At 42.8% G+C, this 24,177-nt stretch overlaps 1 protein-coding gene across 1 annotated transcript in view; it reads left to right on the plus strand.

Annotated features, from left to right (window-relative positions):
* Positions 1 to 3,843: 3,843 nt before the first annotated feature.
* The window catches only part of LOC124279322 (A-kinase anchor protein 17A-like), a 30,851-nt gene continuing 10,517 nt past the window's right edge, over positions 3,844 to 24,177 (plus strand). Inside the window, exon 1 of the mRNA XM_046715137.1 lies at positions 3,844 to 4,880. Within this exon, the coding sequence (XP_046571093.1) occupies positions 4,104 to 4,880 (777 nt within the window). The 5' untranslated portion in view covers positions 3,844 to 4,103. The remainder of the gene's footprint in view (positions 4,881 to 24,177) is intronic.

Below are 24,177 nucleotides of genomic sequence, written 5' to 3' on the forward strand. Positions count from 1 at the left end.
TGATGTTCTTCAGACCAACAACATCACCCATATGGACTGGCCTGCAAGGTCTCCTGACCTGAATCCTATTGAACATGCTTAGGACATCCTCGGAAGGCGTGTGTACGGCCTCCACGTTCGTCCTCAGACTCTGGATCAGCTTGAACAGGCATTGCGGAGAGAATGGCAGAACATTCCACAACAGACTCTAGACAGACTCATCTGGTCAATGCCTAGACGTCTTGAAGCGTGTATTCAGGTCAATGGTGGCCATACACGTTATTAAACTTTGGATCAGTGCTCAAAACTGACAGTAAAGTGTTTTCAGACATTTTCATACCCTGATGCAACACATTTTGCACGGCTTTTTCAGTGACACTGTTTTTGATGATTTGCAAGTCAGTTATTGTTCAATGAATTTTGATTTCTTTGTTGGAAAAGTGTGTGGATATGCTTTATCTTTGTTATGTTTGATTCAGTTGTAATGATCATGAGTAAAGGCATATGTACTGACCAAAAAATACACTTGTTGCTTAATGTTTTTTTGTGAGGAGTATATAATTATCACTCTGCCATATGTAAATGTTATGGCACCCACGCGAATTATCACTCTGCCATATGTAAATGCAGCAATGGCTTGGAAGAAGTCTTCCACTAAATGAATGGGGATGGGAAACTGTTTGTGGCCAGCTCAAGCCAGTAACAACCCGTGACCCCCAGTACCAGAGACATTGATCAACATGACCAAATGCAATTGTAAAACAGGGTTGAGCGTATGTGTGGGTGCAGAAAGGCAGGATTGAAATGTTCGCGTCTATGTGGATATTGTCACGGTAGTTGCAGCAATTCAAACACAGTATACCTTGCAAAGGGGGATGAAGAAGATCAGGAACTACCATCTGATGAATTGTCTTCCAGCGACGCTTATGAGAGTGAAGTTAAAGATGAGCCACAGCCTTCAACTTCCTCCAGACTGACAAGGAAAAGAATATGATCTTTTTAGATCTTTAATCATACGTATTTGAAGATGCCCTGTTACATAATCTGTAAATAGTGTTTGATGGTCTTGGTATTCTGCAGAATATCAATTATTTTTATGTACCGTCAGGTTGAATTATGATATTTTCTTGAAATTGTGAGTATCCAAGCGCGATAACTCTTTTAAAGCATGGGAATGGCTACTAAAATGTGTTTTTATGAAATCATAAAATTTCACTTGCTTGATTTTTGGGTGTAAAATATCAAATTATTGCAATTGTTGGGCCATTTATTGAGTTTTCATTGACTTCTAAAATGCCAAAAAAATGCAAATTTTCAGTTTCAGTCAAAATGTATAAATATGTTTTTATTAAGTTATATTTGGTGGTTTGTGGTGAAAAAGACATTGAACAATACACTTCAAGGTCTTTGGGACATACCTAAGCCTTATCATTATACCTATAGGTCTTTGTGTCACCCAAGGGTAAAAACATATAAAAATTCTAGTTTTAGCACCAAAAAAGGGCCACAACTCCGAAATGTGAAATGATTTTTTTCTGAAATAATAGTCAACAATCTTGAGATATATTCACTCAGTTGTCAAACATTTATGTGCTTATGTACAGAAATAAAGAAGTTGTGACTATTTTATCAAGCACATTTGGTCTTCTAGGTTAGCAAAAGGTAGCATAGTGTAGCCATGTTTGCACGTGCACTATGGATTTAGCTCAAGTGGGATTTTAGGGGACTTTTAGTATGTTATGTAGGAAGGTTTGTAGAACATATCTGCCAAGTTTCATTTCTTCATCATTTTTTCCGACCTTTTTGCTAATTTGACTGGCCTATTGACCAAGTTTGATGTGGTTTCTTGTTTCAAGGCGACGCATAATCTCGAGTCCTTTTGTCAACATGACTTTCATGGCTTTGCACACGTTTGAAGTTTGAAAGTCGACATGCGTTTTCCTTGCTTTGGAATGGAATAACTGCAGCATGCACCCGTGCATTTTTAATTGTCCTTCGGTGAGTGAGTTCTTGGTTTGATCAAGCAGGTTTTCCAATGTCTCGTAACTGTGCCAAAAGGAAGTGCAGTGCCTTTCGTCTGTTGTACTGCATCATCAACCTCTGTCACTGTGAATGGTATATTTTATACCAGATGGGTTTTTGCTGCTGTTTTGATATCATAGTCGTACACAGTTTTGTTCTTCCTGTGTGAATTCCTTGCTGCAATTTTGTTGTTGCAGACGAGATGAGAAGTACTAGAATGTTGGCCTTTTCTCCGACTGACTTGGCATTGGCTAACTTGGGAATGTTTGTAGGTTCACGCTAACCTTATCTCGTTTACTTAGCAAGAGACTGATTTAGCATTTGTACTTTCATTTGGAGAATTATAGAAGATCTGCCTTGACTCTTTTAGAGTCGTCCATGAATCGTCTCACATTTGTCCTGGCTGCTCATGATAAGATAAGAACACGTCTGATAAGTTAGTCACCAGCTTTTTTCTACAAATCTGTTTCCCAAAGGGAAGCTAATGTCTGCATAGACCCTGGTTTTGTGGCAGCAATAATTTCCTTTATGTATGGGCCTAAATGGGAATATCCACACATCGAACCTCTCCAAACACTTCAAACACCCTCCCAAGCACCTGCTCACTTCTCTTTTGTTCCTATTAGTAAATAGAAGCGTTAAAACCCATTCCACATTCATAAGAAATCTCTGCTAAAAGCAGAGTAGGTCGTTCAGTTGTGACTATATCATGAGCATGTATTTGTTTCAGCAGCATTACAGCTGTGTGATGTTGTTTGCAAACAAACCGAGTCTGGACCAGACAATCAAGTGATTGTCACCATGCGACAATGACAGATCATGTGTTTATGAATCACTATTAACAGGTGAAAAGGTGAGCGTATCCTTCCCCACCGGTGGCACCCGTCATAAACATATGCAAAGTCTAGACAGTTGTTCGCCTGAAATAATTCGGGAACGGATGGTATACGTCAAAATAAGGAATTGCATCGGGCATCATTTTTGTAACTTCTGAAATGAATAAAAAGATGATAAAAAAACAAAACTTCTGAGCAAGAGTGGTAGTAGACGCTCCTTGAAAACTTGGTGAGAAGAACATGTTCGATTGTATCTCCAAAGTTGTGAAATGTAAACACCAAAGGCTGGGTCTGTTGGAATATGAAAGGAAAGCTGACTTTGGGGAAGTTAAAATCATCTTTTTTGTCCTAAAACCTTGTGGAGATTATAACACAGAAGAGAGAACGCTGTAGAAAGCTTCTCACCTATTTTAGTTTTGGTCAAAAAGTGTTTCTCCTACTCTCGAATGGGGCATTTTAAATTATTCGGCTTTATTTCAAGTTTGATTATGGGAATCTCTCCACTTTACCATAATTACTGTTGATGAACTGACTGTAGTCGAAAGACTCTTCTGCTAGGTGTGAAGTCGTAGTTATCATATATAATATTGTTGAATATAAATTTGATTTGAACTCACTTCTTTGGGTACAGTTGGACATCTGTGAACGATGGAGGTTATTTACCGGGAAAGGCATGTTTCGTTTTCATGTTCTGTAATCAAGTTTTAGTATATTACTCTTTGGTCAGGTTTAAGCCAGTCTATTGGTGCCGTTTTGATGTATTGCTGTTTTAGCCTGATTCCTTGGTCATAATGGAGGAGTTCCCTTGAAGCTGCTTGCTGCATATATTAATGACGACTTATTTGAATGTAGGACGTTGTTTACATGATCATGTTATAAATGTCTGAGTAATGTAGTAAATAAAAAATACAGAGTTTCTTTCATATTCACTATTTATTTTTTTTTATGGGGCCGTTTTATTCCAGTAATTGTAAGAATCATTTTCGAGTATGAAATGTTGGGCGGTTTTGGAACAGGGTCGTTTTAGACAGGCGCAGCTTATACCTCAAGGGATATGTTCTTCTCAAACAATGAATGGTTTTCAGTAAGCTGAATAAAAGTCACGGTAGTGAATTTCTAAATGTAAAACTGCAGTAACGTCCTACGTGCTGTGTATAAGTCAAGAGCGCTTTGTATAAAACACTGGATTGTCTGTAGCGAAAGAAAAGCCAATGTTTTGTTTGACCATTTGTGACTTGTGACTGTGCATGTGCCAAAACGAAGAAAATGTCAAACACGACAGTTTGTAATGACACTTCGGAGGCAGTGGAACTTCATGAACCGATGAAGCTTTATCTCAAGCCTATAGCTAAACTTAATGTCTGTGTCCAACTTCCACAGTTAAAGACACCTGGGAAGAGTATATCTAACTGGGAGGTTATGGAAAAGGTAAAACATATGATCAGACCAGAAATATTTATCACATTAAAAATTGTGAAAAGTTCTTTGGAGTTCATTCGGTTAGAGGGTGAAATCGAAAACAAAGGGAAAATAAAATTGTTGATCGCAAAACTTGATGGGAAAGCGATCAAGCTAAGTGGATTTCCTGATAGCTTAAAAGTAAGAGCTGCAGAAGCAAAGATAAGTTTTCCTCTAAGACATGATTGGGATTCATATTTCCGTGATGCCAAAAATATGAATGAGATGAAAAGTGGGGAAAGACCGGATACCATTCACTTCAAAGAATTGCCAACAAGATGGTTTGCTTCAAGAAAGGATTCAAAGAAGGACAAGCCAAGTGAGCAGGTGCTTAGGAGGGTGTTTGAAGTGTTTGGAGAGGTTCGATGTGTGGATATTCCCATGTTAGACCCATACAGGAAGGAAATTATTGCTGCCACAAAACCAGGGTCTATACAGACATTTTGTTATGGTCAAGATCTCACGTTTGATGCTTATGTTCAATTCAAGGAGTACATTAGTTTTGTCAAGGCTATGGATGCATTGCGAGGTATGAAGCTTATGAACAAAGATGAAGAAGGCAAGGCACTCACTGCAAACATCAAAGTAAGTATGCGTATATAAGACAAAGGGCACTTTGATACTCATAACTGCTTACAACCAATAACCTAAGTATGCTATTAGAAGATAGACATGCTGTATTTTCAGTGTAGAACTGTGTAACCTGTAGATATGACTACAGTGTACTGAATTGGAATATGTAATGAAGGTACTCTCCAACAAGTCTGTATGGAACACAGCTAGCTTGAACTACATTGAAACCTAGTCGTTGTGCTGTTTAAAATTATGCCATGGCAAAATATACCATTTAAACTTTTTTGTGTTTGCCAAGAGAAACAATGAAATGACATTGCTGAAATGAACGATGTAGGTATTCCAAGATCTGTGTGTAGCGGCCATAAAATTTCCAAGTCCCGTGCTGGGATTCGAACCACAGGCCTTCTTATCCAAAGTCGGACGCCTTGTCCACATGACCAGAGAGGTTAACCCCGTCAGCAAGCTGATTAGGTAAGGATGTCATCTGTGGGATGACTCCACGCCCTGCTACATACACCCCGTCAACAGAAGGCACATCATGAGTTGCATAGTTGGGTACTGAGACTTATTTTGCTTAAAGGTCACATGCAACCAAAAAATCAAACATAATTAAAACACAATTATCACTTATTCATGACATATAATATACATTGCTGGTTATGAAAAAACATAAAAACAAAATTATAAGCGTACAATCGCAAATCAAAAGTGCAATATTTTGTACTTGGGTTTACTTCCCAAGAAACGAAGCAGCCGGGATACCGAACCTAGTCAGAGCGGGTGGGTGTGCACTCAAGTGTAACGGATGGTTCATTTGCAGGTTCTCTCACGGCTCATTGTGTGTATATATAGAGATGTTGGGTTTTGTAAATACATGCTCATTTTTTGTGTATAACATTTTACAATCAACAGACATCATAACATGTCATGTGTACAAGTATCACACCTGGCTGTCTGTGTAATTACATAATGTGACAGAGACCGAACTCGGGCCATAAATCAATGCGTTTTGTTTATGGTGTATAGCCTGATAGGTGTTAAGTTCAAATTGCATGTGGTCAGTGATTGAAATTGTGTATTGAATATTGTCATTAGAAGACGGGCAGGCAGACACATAGGTGCCAATAAAACTCACTTTGAGTTTTGTCTGTAACAACGACATATCTATATCACAGTTAAAAAATTCTGTCGACGCTAAATAAGGACATTGCTTTTAAGTATCGAACTGAGAAAGTGACTCGTTAAGAAGAGCGTGTGGTGAAATAGACCAATGAAATTATATAAACAGTTAAATCGGTAATCTACTGTAATAAGATATAAAAAGCTCGCGCCTGTGAAATATCAACAAAACATTAGAAAAATAGCTCACACCAAAGCCTTCACCGAATATTCACGGGACAACCCACTTCCAACCTCCGCGAACCTATTTCACTGCGCATGTGCTATGAGCGCAGCCCAGCTGTTGAAACCACTTCAATTCCCCCAAGCGCTTGGGGAAAGTTAGTGAATCGTTTGAAACTCCGATTTATTGCGGGTTTTTTCATCGCGTTATTTTTCAACTTTATAAGTTGAATTTGCATTTTTGACGATTTGTTTCGGTAAGTCCATACCGAAAGGTATCAGAATCTGCAAAGTTGTGTTTTACGTTGCATGTGACCTTTAAATTTTATATGAACGTGCTCAGCCCCACGTTGGGTGCCAATGTAACGGCCATAAAATTTCCGAGTCCCGTGCTGGGATTCGAACCAGGGATTTCTTATCCAAAGTCGGACGCCTTGTCCACATGACCGAAGAGGTTAACCCCGTCAGCAAGCTGACAAGGTAAGGATGTCATCTGTGGGATGACTCCACACCCTGCTACATGTGCACTAAAATTGTGTCCAAGTTTGTTGAAATAGTTTGTTTTTGTATATATGTTAAAAAATGTCATTTGCCTAGAGTTGTTTAAAGTGCATCATTTACCTGAGTAAATGAAGACTAAGAAGAACGACCTGGCGTTGTGAGTTCCAGTGTTCTTGAATACATGTCCCTTGTTACTCATGGTGGGTACACACAAACAGATGACGTAATATGTGACCTAACGCACAGTGCGCACATAATAGTAGTATGACCACTTGTTACAAGAGTTACATACCAAAACCAAGGTGCATGGACATGAAACGATGGATTGCCGACGACGGAGTCACCACCTACGCATACGGACACACGCGTCTGTATTAAATAAGTAACACGCAGGCAATACATACATGATGGAGAAAATATACTACAGCCTGTGTGGGTACTGGAAAGGTGCTGATGCCATCCCGAAACTCGCCAAAGCCGCTCGAGTCTCGGAAGAGAAAGCCAAAGCCTGGCTAAAAAAACAAGCCATCTGGCAAGTCTACCTGCCGGTGCCTCGGTATGTCCCGAGAAGAAAATTTGGCATTTCGACGCCGAATCACGCCCACCAAGCCGACCTCCTGTTTCTACCTCACGACAGGGTGAGACGCAAAACCTACAAGTACGCCCTGACAATCGCCTACGTCACCAGTCGCTACAAGGAAGCCAAAACGTTGACAACCAAAGAATCGAACGAGTCGCCAAAGCCTTGGAACGCATCTACAAACGCAGTCGCTTGACCTGGCTTGACGTATTGCAAGTCGATCCCGGACGCGAGTTCATGGGAACCGTGACGCAGCTGCTGGCCAAACACAAAGTACGGGTGAGACAAGGCATAGCGGGAGCTCACCGTCGAGAGATTCAATCTCACCCTAGCCGAGCGCCTATTCTCGCATCAGTACTCGCAGGATTTGATGGATCCCGAAAACAGAAACACGGAATGTGTCGTGCACTTGCCGCGAGTGGTGGATGCCATCAACAACGAAGTCACCAGACTCGTGGGCAAGAGGCCTGTCGAAGCCATCAAAATGAGATCCGTCGAATCGTCACCGGCGGCATGACGTCGCGATATAACGGAGAAAACGTTACCGGACTGTGTCAGCGTTAGATACTTATACCAACCTGCCGAATACGAGGGAGACAGCAGAAAACGCGCCACCGATCCGATATGGTCCATGAAAACGTACAAGGTATAGTTTGGCATGAAATGCATGTGGACCCGGTTTTTTTGTAAATATCTCTTCATCCAATGACCCAATCGATCTCAAACTGTGCAAGTGGATGTTTTGTCAGACAACCTAATCACATTGTAAATCACCGATTTTATGCATTTGTATTAAAGAATCTGTCTATGTAACTGTCAACAAAATAAACAGCAGAACGCAGAATGCTTGCAGAGGGAGGGAGCCAGTGACCTGTAACAGCGGCAGTGTTGGGTCATAAAGGTCAGCGTTCGTCAATGTAGGTCAGCTATGCATGTGACAGGTATGAAAAGGTGTCACAGGTCGAGAATAGGCTAAGGTGGGTGCCAACTGTTAACCATCATACGGAGTTTGTTTCTCTGAGTTGTTCAACATTAACCACAAAACCCATTAGTGAGAATTATTCTGTAGGTTAAAATCTGTAAATTTTGCAAATAGCTGGCGAATGACATCTCTGATGACCCTGATGTCAAAAGAATCTAACTGTGGATGCCTACCTTTTTGTACAAGGTTTTGTTTATTGGTTGTTGGTTTATTTTTCACAATTTTTAGCACGATGTTCTTTTTCATGCCAAGAGCAAAAGTTGTACGTTTCATGTAATCCGACACCTTATAAATCGGTTTGTTACGTTTGCTCTCTTTTTTAAAACAATTCAACACATTTCTAATTAAATGTTTAGCATCATCTGAATAGGCTTTCATGATGACAGCTAGAAGTAGTCAATGTGAATGATCCAAACAGGTAACTATCATGAACTGCACTTGCATTGACCTTAAGACCCAACACTGCCGCTGTTACAGGTCATTGGCTCCCTCCCTCTGCAAGCATTCTGCGTTCTGCTGTTTATTTTGTTGACAGTTACATAGACAGATTCTTTAATACAAATGCATAAAATCGGTGATTTACAATGTGATTAGGTTGTCTGACAAAACATCCACTTGCACAGTTTGAGATCGATTGGGTCATTGGATGAAGAGATATTTACAAAAAAACGGGTCCACATGCATTTCATGCCAAACTATAGACCTGGTCGACATCAAAGACGCCGAAGCGAACTTGTATCACTTGAAAGACGAGCCACCGAGAGCATTCGTCAGAGAGGAGTTGATGATCGTACCTTGCGACACAGATCACCAACTGCTGAATAATTCTAATGGTTTGTGTGCTATGATATGTTACTGCGACCAAAAACCCACGCTCGCTCAAAAGTCAGTATCTCCTAAACTATCCAACCGATTTTCGCGAAATTTTGCATGCACCTCAGAAGTAGTATAGACAATGGCGGTGCGGGACCAGGCCCCTCCCAAGGGCTCAATTTATAAAAATTGAGCCCTTGGGTAGGGCCTGGTCCCGTACCGCTATTGTCTATACTTTTCATTCCCTTCAGACGGCAGTCTCAATCTGTCAGGGACGGTGCATTCAAGCTATATATAGCTCATACGCTTTGCTAGCTTATGTAATCCGATTCTAAATTAGCCGATTGTGGCTTCTAAACATGTTTTCAGTGTCCATCGGCGCATGCATCGTGATCAGCGGGGTCTAGACTACCTAAGAGCATCGTGTTTGTATTTTATTAGACCTTGATTCGAGGTGAAAAGCCACCCAACGTGCACGAGGCGAGCGAGACTGGTTCTGCGCTACTGTAGCTAGTATAGATGGAGTCCAGCTCAAGATAAATAATGGATTGTGGCCTCGACTAATGTATCATATTCAGCGTGGTTGAGACTACTTACGGGCATCGTGTTTGTATTTTATGAGACATGGATTCGAGGTGAAAAAGCCACCAAACGTGTTCAAAGTGAGCAATCTCATTGAAGCGGAAGTGGAATGACGGGTTTCAGACATCCTTTGTTCTACTATAGACGGAGCCCGGTTTAAGAGGAGGATGCAATCTCATGATAGACCCGTTAAACCGAAATTAAGCTGTCGAAGTCCCCGGTAGCGTGATTGGTTGACTGGTGGGGGCTTATAATGTACAGTTTGCGCGGCTATACATTATCAGTTCGTATCCCACCATTGCCTCAGTGGATTCCTTGCAACTTTCAGTGGTGGTGGTGGTGTTTCGGGTAAGGAATGAGGATCACAACAGTTGGGTCTCTGAAAAGGGTCTAGCTGAGCGGGGCACTCTCATGGCGAGAGAAAGGCAGTCGACGCAATTCCCCTTGGGAGAAAATGCGCAACCATCAATCTTTCGATTTCATCCCTTGGGGAATTGTGGCTGCTGGGGACATTTTGCTACTTTTTTAACCTTTCGATCTTGGCACATCGAAGGATGCCTCTCGCTAGACCATTGCCGTTTTTAAGGGGGGCTGGGGAACTTATTTCATAAAAATAAACCTCTAAGCTGCATCTGTGGCAAAATCCCCCCTCTATTACTACTGCTCCAGACTTAGGGATAGAGGTAATGATCCCCTGGGCCCAGTTGGAGGGTACATGACCAGTCTCATAACATGTAGAAAACAGTTTATGAAGATAATCTATACAGATGTCATTTGTCAAAACATCAGCTGGAATATTATCAAAACCCCGGTGATTTCCCTCTCTTAGCTTGACTTAGTGTCATCAGTAAATAGTAAAGTTTTCAATTCCTAAGACCTAAGGGATGAAATGAGACTAAACAGCAAAGCCGTGAGTAAATAAACTTGATACCCCGACTCAAGGTAGTAATTAGCCAAAAAGGTCATTGGTAAGTTGTCAAAGTTTTCAACTCCTAAGAACTTAGGGATGAAATGAGACTCAACAGTAAAGTTTTAAGCTACAAACATTGATTTCACATATTCACTGATATCATAACAGGGATTGTGTGTAATGGAACACCATGAAAATCAGTAATTTCATGAAATCCCTTGACATTTTAGGGAATAAATGAAATCCCTTGGGGTCACAAAATCACTGAATCTTTAAGGGATTACGTGAAATCCCTGGTTTCACACATTCCCTGTAACATATACATTCTGTTTTATTTGGTAAATAGCGTGGAATACACAGATGTAGTAACAGGTGTGCATGAGTGATAGCAGTGTATGAAATAAGGCCCGTCTGACCGCCCGAGACGGGCTAGATTTCTGACGGACGGTCTAAATTTACAGCTAGCCAGCACGATGGTCTGATAACATATTTAGATGTTCCATACATCTGTGTAAATTCACCATATCTTTGGTGTCTGGTCTGGTAACATTTTGAAGTTACCAGCCCTGATGTCTGGCTGGGTTTTGGGCTTATTTCATACACTGGTGATAGTATACAGAGGCTGACTGTCTCATGGACAAGGCGATTGTGTAAAGCTTCCATGTGGTGGTTATCTTCTGTGTTTGATTATCTAATAATTTGCTTATGAACACATCATTACCTGTCAACTATTCTGTCTGGTCTTTGTGTTTCATAAACTGTCAATTGACACTGAAATGTGAATTCAGTTCTGACAAATATTCAGCTGACATACAAATGGGCAAAAACTGCTCATCTTTCTTCTGAACTTAGTGCCAGTAGAACTGATCACCTGATAATGATCTCTTCATTGTCAATTACATTGCCATGCTTATGAGTGGAAATTGCGGGGGCTGAGCGGGTTAGGTGGCTGACTTTGTGTGCTGGAGATTAGGTGCCTGAAGGTATGGGTTCAAATCCCAGATGGGACTCAACCCAACAAAAGTATTAGAATCTGTACTTTACTAAGAAAGTGTAATGCACAAATATAACATATGTTACAGCAAAGACTCATTAAACTTATTAATAGCCGTCCCCTGGATCTTAACTTTGTCAGTCAAGGTAAGACCCTGAAGACGGATGTTTCGATTGAACATATCGCATATTGTAATCCCAGCCTTGGCCAAGTTTGGATGGTGACTTCATTGTAGAGAGACATCTGCCAGATAAAATATTGTGATGTGTGGGGGTGTCTCAGTCAATGAAAAAAAAGGTACCCAGTATCATTTCTTCACACTTTGAAGCATAAGGACCAGTTTAGTAAGGAGGAAATTTTGGATACAGCATTGTCTTGTGCATTTGAATTTTGAGAGCTCATCTAATAAAGATGTGTTAGACATATTTAATAAAAACAATATTATTGCCCCGGAAACTCCTTATTGTAGGTAAAGGACAAAGTGAAAAAGGTGTTTGTCAGTTTTATTGGATAAGCATATGTGTGTTTCATTGGATATATGTTTATCATTGACCATTACTGTTGGAGGCAGGTCTAGCTTTGTCCAAATGGGTTGTTATGTGACAAACAAATGTTATAGGGATAGACAATAAGAAAGTGTCATACATTTTTGAAAAATTATAGTGTGGTAGGTTTTATTTCATTCCATATTTTAGCATATGTTATATATATTGGGGCATATGCACTCACTTAAGCTTCCTATTGATGCAATTAAAGACTTATTATCAGTTAATGTAATAGTTTCCAACTTTTGTTGGCTGTTCGGGCTAGCTATGCCTGAAATTTGAATGTAGAAACTAAGCAATACATTTCAAAAATAGATGAGAATAAGACATTGTCGGCATGACACAGGTTTTCTTATTAAGCTACTAATATGATGAACATTTTTTATCAGGCCATAATCTTGCATGATTTTTAAAGTGTTTTATATCTTAATATGTCATAGGGCGGTGGGGTAGCCTAGTTGTTAAAGCGTTCGATTCCCCACACGGGTACAATGTGTGAAGCTCATTTCTGGTGTCCCGCACTGTCATATTGCTGGAATATTGCTAAAAAGCGGCATAAAACCAAACTCACTCACTAATATGTCGTAAAATGACCCCATGAAAATTCACTACCCAGTCAGGCCAGTGACTGTGGAGTTTACGTTTGGTAAAGTCCTTTTGGTTGTTGGCCAGTATGGTGATGTCAGTCCAGTTTATGTGGTGTTTAGGGTTAGATTGGATGTGATCAGAAATGGCTGATTTGCTGTCGGACTTGGTGACGGAGGGCTGGTGTTCTTTCACACGGGTGTTGACGGGTCGGGATGTTTCACCTATGTAACTCTGTCCTCAATCACAATTTATTTTGTAAATCACACATTTCGGGTATTTTTGTCGATAGTTGGAGGTTTTCTTCCGTTGGCATGGAGAAGGTTGTTGAGGCTGGAGGACGCGGAGAAGGTGGTATCTATGCCTGCTTGTTGTTTTAAGAGTCGGCTAATTTAATGTGATGGTTTACCAATGTAGGGAATAGAGATCTTGATGGGGGCTGAATCAGGTTTGGGTCTTTGGGAGGGAGGTGACAGTGTAGCAGCGATGGTTCTGTGGACTATTTGGGCTGGATAGTGGTTTAATTCTACAAAGGCTCTCTTCAAGTGTTGAATTTCTTCCTGCAGGTTTGTTGAGCAGATTTTTTCACCCTTCTAGTTAGAGTAGAGATGATGCCTGTCTTAACTTTGGGAGGATGATTGGAGTTGTGGCGTGTGGTCCTGTGCACAGAGCTCAGATCACGAATCAGTTGAAGTTTAGCAACGCCGAACTCGGACAGCCCTTGGATGGGTAACCGTGTCTGGCAGCTTGACTCCTGAGAGTTTCTAGGACTTCAGTCTTGCCCCACAACGAAGCACATGTGATATACATGTGGTCTCACCTTAGGCAAGTGAGTTTGTTCCAAATTGCCTCTGTTCACCCAGCAGAAAATGGGACCCGGTTGGATAAAGTCATGTGACTATAACCTTCTAGCGTCTAACAGGCAACTTGGGTTATCCGGGGTAAAAAGAATCAGATTCTGATTAAGAGCTGCGAGCAATCACTTGGTGTTTGGAGACTTTGTGCTATAGAAGATGACTTATTATTATTATTATTATTATTATTGTAGTGGATGTACTGATCCGTATGGGTGGGTTTTCTGTATACAGTGATCTGGAGATGGTTGAAGGAGGTGCGGGATACAAGGACGTTAAGGAGGGGTAGTTGGTTGTTCTGCTCAGTCTCCATCGTAAATTTGATGCAGGAGTGTTGGTTGTTTAGATCGGCCAGAAGTTGGGCGGGATCATGATCAGGTTGGAGGATGATGAAAGTATCATCCACTTTCCGGTACCAGCAGGTTGGTTTGACAGGTGAAGTCTGTAGTGCTTTCTCTTCTAGTTCTGTGATGTGTATTTCAGTATATATACTTTGCCACCACTGCATGTTACATTCCTGCTTGACACAACGGTACAAGAACCTGTATCAAATTGTCGCACTCTCAAAATAAAAAAGTTGTTATCCATAAAGTTTGTCAATTTTGTACTTTCCAGCTTCTAAAATGCCACTCAAAAATGTGTCTTGTAGGAATTAATAATTGAAACTTTGAGGCGAACAGCTTCCAATCATAGAACACTTGCCATATATGGAATGTAAACAATTGTTCTGTACATCGAAAACTGCCATATGCAGTGTTGTCGGTGTTTGCCGAACAGGTTTCAATCACAAGTTGTGCGTAAGATATATTCGTAAAGAGCGTTCAAGGGACATAACTCTATGGGGTTCGCTTGAAATAATGTTTGGCTGGTTGAGGGCGTGAGAGTCGATTTAATGCAACATTGCATTAATTCATTTAAACTTTTTAATTTGATACTGTAATCTAAATATGTAATTTTTTGGGAATGAATTATATGGTAGCTTCCCTGAGGGTTGATAGTTAGTATTTTATAGAAAAATGCATTATTTATTTTTAGAGAAGTTTGATGTGATATAGTGCCTTTAAATAATGTTTTTGTTCATTTCATTCCTCGTTTGAGTTTGGGTGTGTCTCTCCAGAGGTACAGATAAGTTGCATATCTGCATAAATTACGCAAATATTTATGTGAAAATTCATCTCCTAACAATCAAACAGACTCCACTAAACGCAAGCTCACCGAAGCCGTCCACATCAAATGCTAAAAGCCCACCATCAACCGAGACCAAGGATACTTCATTCCATCCGCGTATGTTGCATTCATCCACCAAGCCGAATCTACTGTATAAACTCCACTGTAAAAACATCTCATAACTTGAACATCATTGGCTTCCATGCCTTTCCTTTGTCTAACTCACTGGCTTCATCAGCTTACTGCCTAGCCAATTACGTTAGTTATGGTGTTTTCTTTGTTACATTGTAACATTCAGTATATATATACCACCTCTTCGTGTTCCATTCATGCTTGACAATGGTACAAGAATCTGTATCAAAACGTCGCACACACGAATAAAAAAAGTTGTTATCCATAAAGTTTGTTCTATAGTGTACTTCCCAACTTTTAAAATGCCACTCAAAGAACTCATCACCTATGAAGGCTATTGCGTACAATTACCCTTGAAGTTTAGTAAATGCTCTATAAATTTGATCTTACATGCGTACATACAAAATATATAAAATAACTGGGGTATATTGAGAGGTTCTATTTCAGCACCTGAACTTGGCAACTTGCAGTCTTTCTCATCGTTACATATAGCTCTGTCTCTCTCTAATATATAGTTAATTATTTATATATCTACAACTTGATTTAGTCACGATATGGCTGAAATACTGCTGATGTGATTTAAAATCTTAATTCACTCACTCACTCACTCACTCACTCACTCAGTCACTCACTCAGTCACTCACTCACTCACTCACTCACTCACTCACTCACTCACTCACTCACTCACTCACTCACTCACTCACTCACTCACTCACTCTAATATATGGTAGTCTGTGATATGACGGATGTTTTGGGTCAAGACTAATAAAGTGTTATCTAAATATCAGCCACTGATATCCTATTTATCAATTGGGCGGTGGGGTAGCCTAATGGTTAAAGTGTTGGCTCGTCACGCCGAAGACCCGGGTTCGAATCCCCACATGGGTACAATGTGTGAAGCCCATTTCTGGTGTTCCCCGCCGTGATGTTGCTGGAATTATTGCTAAAAGCAGCGTAAAACCAAACTCAGTCAGTCAGTCAGCTATTTATCAATTAAGTACGTCCACTATAACATGCGGACACGTGATGGCAACTCATTAATTCTCGATAGTGTCTGCAACATAAGTCGTTTTTCAACATTTCTGGATACAAATGGAGACTTTAAAAATAAATTCTTCTTCAAGATACTTGTTTTTCTATGCTTTATAAATGTTTTGATATCAGAATTTTACTGTATGTCTTCTTTAAGTGCCTAAGTAAGGTGGAGGTCCTGTACTAATTCGGGTCGTCCCTGAGGCAGGTCCATGAGAAAATAGCGGAAATGTTGCCTCAGGTAGCTGTCCCTGTGCAGGAGCCTGATCTTGTGGAATTTCGGCTCCTGGGGGAAGGCTTTTGCGCCCAGCCGGGTTACTGAGGCGTGTCAGCGTATTCTACCATCACTGGTGAGTGAGGTAGTTAATCCTCTTTTGACTGGTTCTTGTTCACGCTTTGATCTACTGGACATTGCCAAATGTTACCAGTTAGGGATGGAGGCGTTATTCGAGCCACCAGTGGTGGATGAGTGCGGCCCCGGCAGCGGGTTTACCTCTGTTACCCTTGGGGGGTCCTGCATTTCCTCCCTGGCTTCGGCAAGGCAGGGCCAGTGGCTGCCGTCCTTTCCGCCCAGCACTCCCACACTCAAGTCTGGATACCGTTCCTTTGAGGAGGTTTACGATGTGAGGCACAGCAACTACATGTGGCGGTCCACTCAGGCTACCTGTCGGATTTGGTGGAACAGGGACCAAGTGGGGACGACTTGTAGTCACCTGTACTTGTGCGGCAGCTTACCGACGTCCATTCCCTTCTGACTCGGGACAGTATTAGGTGCTGTGCCAGTCAGATGATGGGCGCGGTCATGGGCCTGCGTAGGCTGTGGCTTTCGGTGTCGCGCTATTCACCGGCCACGCAGCAGGCGCTACTTTCATTGCCTTTCACAATGGGGTCTTCCCTATTCCCTGGGGCTTTGCAAGTGGAGGCTGGGGAGGCCGTGTCTACTTTCAAGGATTCTAAACTCTTGTTAGAGCACACCTCCACTTGTCGCCAACGGCCTTCACCTCTTGCGTCTGCATATCCTTCAGCGAGGTGAAGGAGCCTGCCAAATGGACCGCGCCATTGCAGAGCAAGCGGAGGAAGAGGGTAAGAGGTAAGGGTGGCCTGCTCATTCGCAGCAGCCTTTTCGGGGCAAGGGGAAGCCAGACCCGGCTTCCCGTTAAATCTTCCCCCAGACCCCTTAGTGCCCTCGGCACAAGCAAGCGGAGACTTGCCGACTGTGGGGGTGCATTGCCTCCTGCCTCTTGTAGGCGGCCGACTGTCTCTATTCTTTCGGGAGTGGGAGGCAGCCACATCAAATCCCTGGGTCCTGTCCACACTCAGGGATGGCCATTTGCCACAGTTGAGGCAAGATCCACCGTCCTTCTCTGGGGTTTGGCACACGCCCATGCCAGCCTAAAGAGAGAAGGCGGAAGCGCTCCGTGGCAAGGTCTTTACTGGACAAGGCAGCCATCGAGGTGGTTCTGGAAAGTCAGCAGGGAGATGGGTTTTACTCCACTTCCTTCCTAGTGACCAAGAAATACGGAGGGTTCAGACCCATTCTGAATCTCAGAGGGCTAAACAAACTCATAGAGGTGCCGTCTTTCAGGATGGAGAAACTCAGGTCAGTGATCTCATCTGTCGAGACAGGGGATTGGCTCATGTCAGTCGATCTCAAAGACGCATACCTCCATGTTCCGATGCACCCCGACTTCAGGAAGTACCTTCGGTTCTTCTTCGGCGGGAAGTGCTACCAGTTTCGTGTGCTCCCCTTCAGCACCTTCACGGCGCCAAGGGTGTTCACTAAACTTATGTTAATCCCACCTCAGTTAGCCGGGCAGGTGCAGTTAACAGGGCAGGTGTTGTTACCCGTACCTGGATGACTGCCTGCTTAGGGCATTAGGGTAACAGTTGAGCAGAGACTCCACACTTCGTGTGATGGATATTCTCGTGAAACTGGGCTGGATTATCAGCCTCAAGAAATCAGAACTCGTTCCGACGCAGGATCTGGTGTTCTTGGCAAGATTCAATACGGAGCAGGGAATTGTTTCCCTAGCTCCAAATCGTATCATCAAGATCCAGAGAACTGTGCTACATTTTCTTGAATCGTCTCAGCACGGAGGCTTCGGTTGCTAGGCAACATGGCAGAGACAGTGCATGTTGTTTGGTGTGCACGTCTGAGGATGCAACCTGTACAGCAGGCGTTAGCTCAGCTGTGGTCCCACTCAGAGCCTGCACATCAATGTGCTAGAATTGAGAGCAGTCCGCTGGGTATTCGAGAGCTTTGTGGAGTTTGTTTGTGGCCGCGTAGTACGTCTAGAAATGGACAACCAGATAGCTTTGACTTCCTGAAGCAAGGCAGCACGATGTCTCCGTCACTTCTTTCAGGAGGCGTGGCAGTTTCTACTGTGGTGCGACTAGTTCAACATTTGGGTGTTGCCTGTTTATCTCCCTGGGGTAGACAACGTTCAATGTTCTCACGGCATACATACTAGCCCCACATGAGTGGATGATCGATTGGGGGATATTCAGGATTATCTCCCAGTTGTTTGGGTCGTTCCAGGTGGATCTGTTTGCCTCTAGGGTGACGAACCTGATACCAGTGTTTTGTTCTCGGATTCCGGATCCAAGAGCGATATCCAACGAAACCTTACAGCTCGATTGGACGGACAGAGTACTGTGGGCGTTCCCACCAATACCACTGATTTCCAAAGTACTATCACAGCAAGCCGCGCAACCAGCTCAACTTCTTGTGCTCCTTGCACCCCTGTGGCCAGCTCAAAGCTGGTTTCCGGTAATCATCAGGTTTCTGGCTCAGCCTCCTGTACTATTACCCTTTCGACCGGACCTACTATCCCAGATCAGAGTGCCCCACCCGAATCCCAGGAGAGGAAGCGAGAGGAATTCCTTCACCTGTTGCACACACAATTCTGGCATCGCAGAGGGATTCGACAAACGTTCAGTATGAGGATAGATGGGCCTATTATGCATGCTGGTATGTCAGCAGGGGATTCTTGATCCCTTTTCTGCAGATTTAATCTCTGTGTTAGAATTCCTCCTGTCTCGGTTGGAAGCTGGTCTAGCGGCTTCAACTGTTCGAGGATATTTTATGGCTATTTCGGCATTCCACATTCCTGTTGATGGTGCACTCTTGGGGCAGCACCCTCTGGTTCAGCACTTTTTAGCAGGCGTGGACAGGATCCGTCTGGCTGTCTGGCGGATTAGTCCGCCGTGGGACTTGCCAATCGTTCTTGATTGACTGTCCGGTCTACTTTTTCATAATCCATTGGCTCTTTCCATCCAGCTGTTAATGTGGAAGGCAGCCTTTCTTGTGGCGGTAACTTCTGGCAGGCGATATTCATGCTATGTCCGCCCACCCCGCGCTAACTGTTTTTCATAAAGACAGGGTTAGCATTCGTTTGCCAGATACTTACCGTCCTAAGAGAGATAGTGCTCTTCATTTAACAGCGCCTATTGAGATCCCAGCTTTCACTCAGCCTTCCCGCCCGGTACCTCTCTACGGCGTGTTCACTTCTTAGACCCTTAAGGCTTATATCGGGGATGACGGGGATGACCAGTTGTTTTGTTGTTAAGGCGGGTCTTCTGGCGAACAAGCAAACCATTTCTAGGAGGCTTATCTCTGCCATTTGTCTGGGCTATACTCTCAAAGGTCATACCCTACCTGAAGGTCTGAAAGCTCATTCGATTAGGGCAACCTCCCTAGCCGATTGAGCTGTCGAGGCCTTACAGAGAATCAGTTATCTGCCCTTTTTCATACTGGTGTTGGGTTATTTAAAAAATACCTTCTCTACCTTTCTCCCTGGTGTCAAGTTTGACAGTGGTGGTCTTTTATCCCATGAACATGCATTACTATGTACTGCATTTGAACAATTTCCCTTGTCAGCTTCCCCCTATTCTCGCTTCCTATAAATTCTGGGAGGGGGGAATACTTTCGAGCAGTATACATTTGCGATTGTTGCATGTAAGTTAGTAAAGTTTGACCCTTGACCCTGGCTCATGTCTCCGCCCGATTGGCTCCGGTGGGCACGTGACCAGGTAAGTGAGATTTCTTATTCTATCTATAGTTAGGAATTCCTCTTGTTTCAGGTCAGTCTTACAGACAGAATGCCGCTCCCAGACTCAGTCTTTAAGAGTCTGTCTTATATGCTTATATGTACCCCAAGGAGGAACTCTATGAAAAAAACAATCGGACAAACCTGGGATATGGCCACCCACCTCCTCACATTCTGTCTGATTACGTTCAGCATGGAAAGTGAGGTACGAAGTTATAGCCTAGAGTTACCTGCTCTAGGCCACTACGGTCCGTGGGGCCCTGTAAGGGTGGTCTCACAAGGCAAAACCTTTTTGTTTTGTAAATATTTTTATTAAAATTATAGTTACAACTGTCGTAGGGATTTAAAATAGACATTTTAATGCTCATATGTACCCCAAGGAGGACTGTATTCAAAGAATCTGCAACCTCTACAGGTTTGTTCGGGTTTTTAAAAAGTGTGTTTTTAAGCACATTTTTAATTATTTTGGAGACAACTATAAAACTTTGTAACTTACAGTCTGGTTTTATGCCAGGAGACTCTACTGTATATCAATTAACATACTTATATGATTTTATTGCCAGTGCGCTAGATGAAAGTAAAGAAGTTACAACTGTATTCAGTGATGTAGGTAAAGCTTTTGATAAAAGTGTTGGTGGAGCTGTATTCAGTGATGTAGGTAAAGCTTTTGATAGAAGTGTTGGTAGAACTGTATTCAGTGATGTAGGTAAAGCTTTTGATAAAAGTGTTGGTGGAGCTGTATTCAGTGATGTAGGTAAAGCTTTTGATAAAAGTGCTGGTAGAACTGTATTCAGTGATGTAGGTAAAGCTTTTGATAAAAGGGTTGGTGGAACTGTATTTAGTGATGTAGGTAAAGCTTTTGATAAAAGTGTTGGTGGAACTGTATTTAGTGATGAAGGTAAAGCTTTTGATAAAAGTGTTGGTGGAGCTGTATTCAGTGATGTAGGTAAAGCTTTTGATAAAAGTGCTGGTAGAACTGTATTCAGTGATGAAGGTAAAGCTTCTGATAAAAGTGTTGGTAGAACTGTATTCAGTGATGTAGGTAAAGCTTTTGATAAAAGTGTTGGTAGAACTGTATTCAGTGATGTAGGTAAAGCTTTTGATAAAAGTGTTGGTGGAACTGTATTCAGTGATGTAGGTAAAGCTTTTGATAAAAGTGTTGGTGGAACTGTATTCAGTGATGTAGGTAAAGCTTTTGATAAAAGTGTTGGTGGAGCTGTATTCAGTGATGTAGGTAAAGCTTTTGATAAAAGTGCTGGTAGAACTGTATTCAGTGATGAAGGTAAAGCTTCTGATAAAAGTGTTGGTAGAACTGTATTCAGTGATGTAGGTAAAGCTTTTGATAAAAGTGTTGGTGGAACTGTATTCAGTGATGTAGGTAAAGCTTTTGATAAAAGGGTTGGTAGAACTGTATTCAGTGATGTAGGTAAAGCTTTTGATAAAAGTGTTGGTGGAACTGTATTCAGTGATGTAGGTAAAGCTTTTGATAAAAGTGTTGGTGGGGTAGCCTAGTGGGTAAAACATCCGTTCGTCATACCAAAGACCTGGGTTTGATTCCCCACATGGGTACAATGTGTGAAGCCTATTTCTGGTGTCCCCTGTTGTAATATTGCTGGAAGGACGTAAAACCATACGAGGGTCGGTCAAAAAGTAGTTGGCATAACCTAAGTATATTTTCGATATCCAATATTTGAAAAGCTTCCATTTTATTTTGAAGGAATCATTAGCAAAGCCATATCCAAAATTTCACATATTGTGGTAATGTGGTTAATGAGATATTGGTCATCACAACACAATGGGGTATAATATTTCTAAAAAAGGTGCAGATGAAAAAGATCTGTCATTTGGTACCACTTGGATAATGGTATGCCCTCAGATAATATCATATACAGTACAACCAGAAATTATTGCGAATTTAAGATTCTAATTATTTATATTTTTTTCACTCATTACTCATGTATTAAATGTGAATATTAGCAGAACATAACTCCAGATTCAAAGACAGGTGAACAGTTAGTAATTTTTCCTTATCCTGACTCATGCTTATTTGCTTGTCTCCTTCTTCTTTCGAACTGTAGTGGAACACTTGTATCTCCTATTGAAGTTCCCTTCAATAAAGAACAGACGTAAAATCACTCCTGCCAAGAGTTATCCTCCCAGCTGTTTAGGCGGGAAACTGTGGCGCCACCGTCCCCACGTGCCTCACTCTCTCCTTCTTCGCCCTGTGGGCAGGTTGTGAGAGCGCCTGTGTCTCCTATACGGCACTATATCCTTTATTTAATTAGTTATTTTCCTCTATTATACATTTATAGAGGTTTAGTTAGTATCCTTCAACAATATTGTTTGATATTTAATCATTATTTAGCACTGTTTATTCACGGAATTGTCCGTGTTTGTTCAATTGTTTACATTTCATGAAAACCTATTTTCGTTGTAGGTTTAGGTTCGCTGCTACAGACCCGCATTGATTGTGCCCTAGCTGCACAACAACATGTACTTCCAGCTATAGCTGTAATCTTTATCAGCATTTAATTAAAATTCAATTTAATAAATAATTTTTCTCTGTAGTACTAGCGACTATCCAGGTGACTTTCCAAGTCATGGATAAACTGGCTGAGTCCCTCACGAGCTGTCTACTGCTGTTAGGCGACTTACTACCATCAAGTGACCTGCGGAGGTATCCACCGGAGGATGGGCGTGGGATGTTGTCCGCCATTAGCCGAAGGCGCTGGCTTCTACATCGGACAACCCCTCAGCGCCAGGCGTAGAAGAAGATGCCATCCTCTCGCCAGAATGAAGCCTCACAGACATCATCCTGATGGCGGTGAGAGGGCTTCATGTTGAGCCGCTGCTGTTCATCCCAGAGATACAGCCGCGGAGTCCGAGGCGACAGATGAGGCGATCCCGGACCATATCGCTATCAATGCAGAGTGGGCAGCTCTACAATCATCGTGAGCGGCGAAAAAGCGCCATCCTCTACCCAGAGAAGGCTACACACCCCTCAGATGACGACCAACTCTACGGGGACGTCTGGGCAGACTACAAGGACTTTCTCTGCCGAGATTGATCCGTTGACGGTACAGGGACTCTCCGATGATCAACCGATCATCTTCCCAGAGGTTCATCACAGGTAACGACCAGTCTCAGCTACGGTGACTTCAGCGCAGATCTCCATGATACCCGAGGTATCTACGATGACAACAGATGAGCGTCCTGTGGGCCACGTCGCTATCACTGCAGAAAGGGCAGCGCTACTACCACCGCAGACCTTCAACTCTGGGGACTTTATGCAGCGTTACGGCCTGGAGAAGAAGTCACAGCCCACAAAGAGGTCCCGAGCCTTCGCGAAGGTTCCAACGCAGACGTCGTCTCTGAGGGGTCTGCCATCAGCGAGACTTCTACCAGCATCACGAAGGCCTTCGCGAAGGACGTCAGAACTTCAATGGACCAGCCTCCGCGTAGATAGACCCAGTCTACACCTGTGGAGGACCCGGACGATCAGCATTCGCGAAGACCTTCGCGAAGGGCTACACGATCTTCACTTGCTACCGACTCGGTTGATCAACGTTCACGGAAGCGTTCATGAAGGAAGAATCACTCATCCCCGGACCTTGACTCCGACCAGTCACCACTCCCCAAGTGCGGACTCAGATGAAGCTTCGCGAAGGACGTCAGCTACAGTATACAAGACATCTTCGTCCCATAGATCGTCGAGGGATTCACCAGGACATTCGTGAACCCACAGGTCTCCCTACAGGCACAGTTCGTCGGGCTATTCACCACGTCGATCTCCTCGCCGATCTCCACGCAGATCCCCACACAGGTCTCCGCGCAGATCTCCGCGCAGGTCTATGCGAAGGTCTTCACGCAGGTCGTCACACAGGTCTCCAGTGAAGCAGAGACATCGCAGTACTTCGTCTCTCAACTGTACGCCACATGCTGTCTACAAGCTTGCGCGAAGGCATTCGCGCAGGCCATCTACAACGCAGAAACGCCGCAGTACTTAGATTCTCAACAGAACGCTACATGTCATTACCGAGCCTGCGCGAAGGCATTCGGACAGGCCATCTACAACGCAGAAACGACGCAGTACTTAGATTCTCAACAGAAAGCTACATGTCATCACCGAGCCTGCGCGAAGGCATTCGCACAGGCCATCCACAAGGCAGACACGTCGCAGTACTTAACTTCTTAACAGAACGCTACTTATCGTCTACAACTTGCGCGAAGGACGGCGCT

This window comes from Haliotis rubra, unplaced genomic scaffold (genome assembly GCF_003918875.1).
Source record: "Haliotis rubra isolate DU_JTF1 unplaced genomic scaffold, ASM391887v1 Scf1069, whole genome shotgun sequence".
Taxonomy (NCBI): domain Eukaryota; kingdom Metazoa; phylum Mollusca; class Gastropoda; order Lepetellida; family Haliotidae; genus Haliotis; species Haliotis rubra.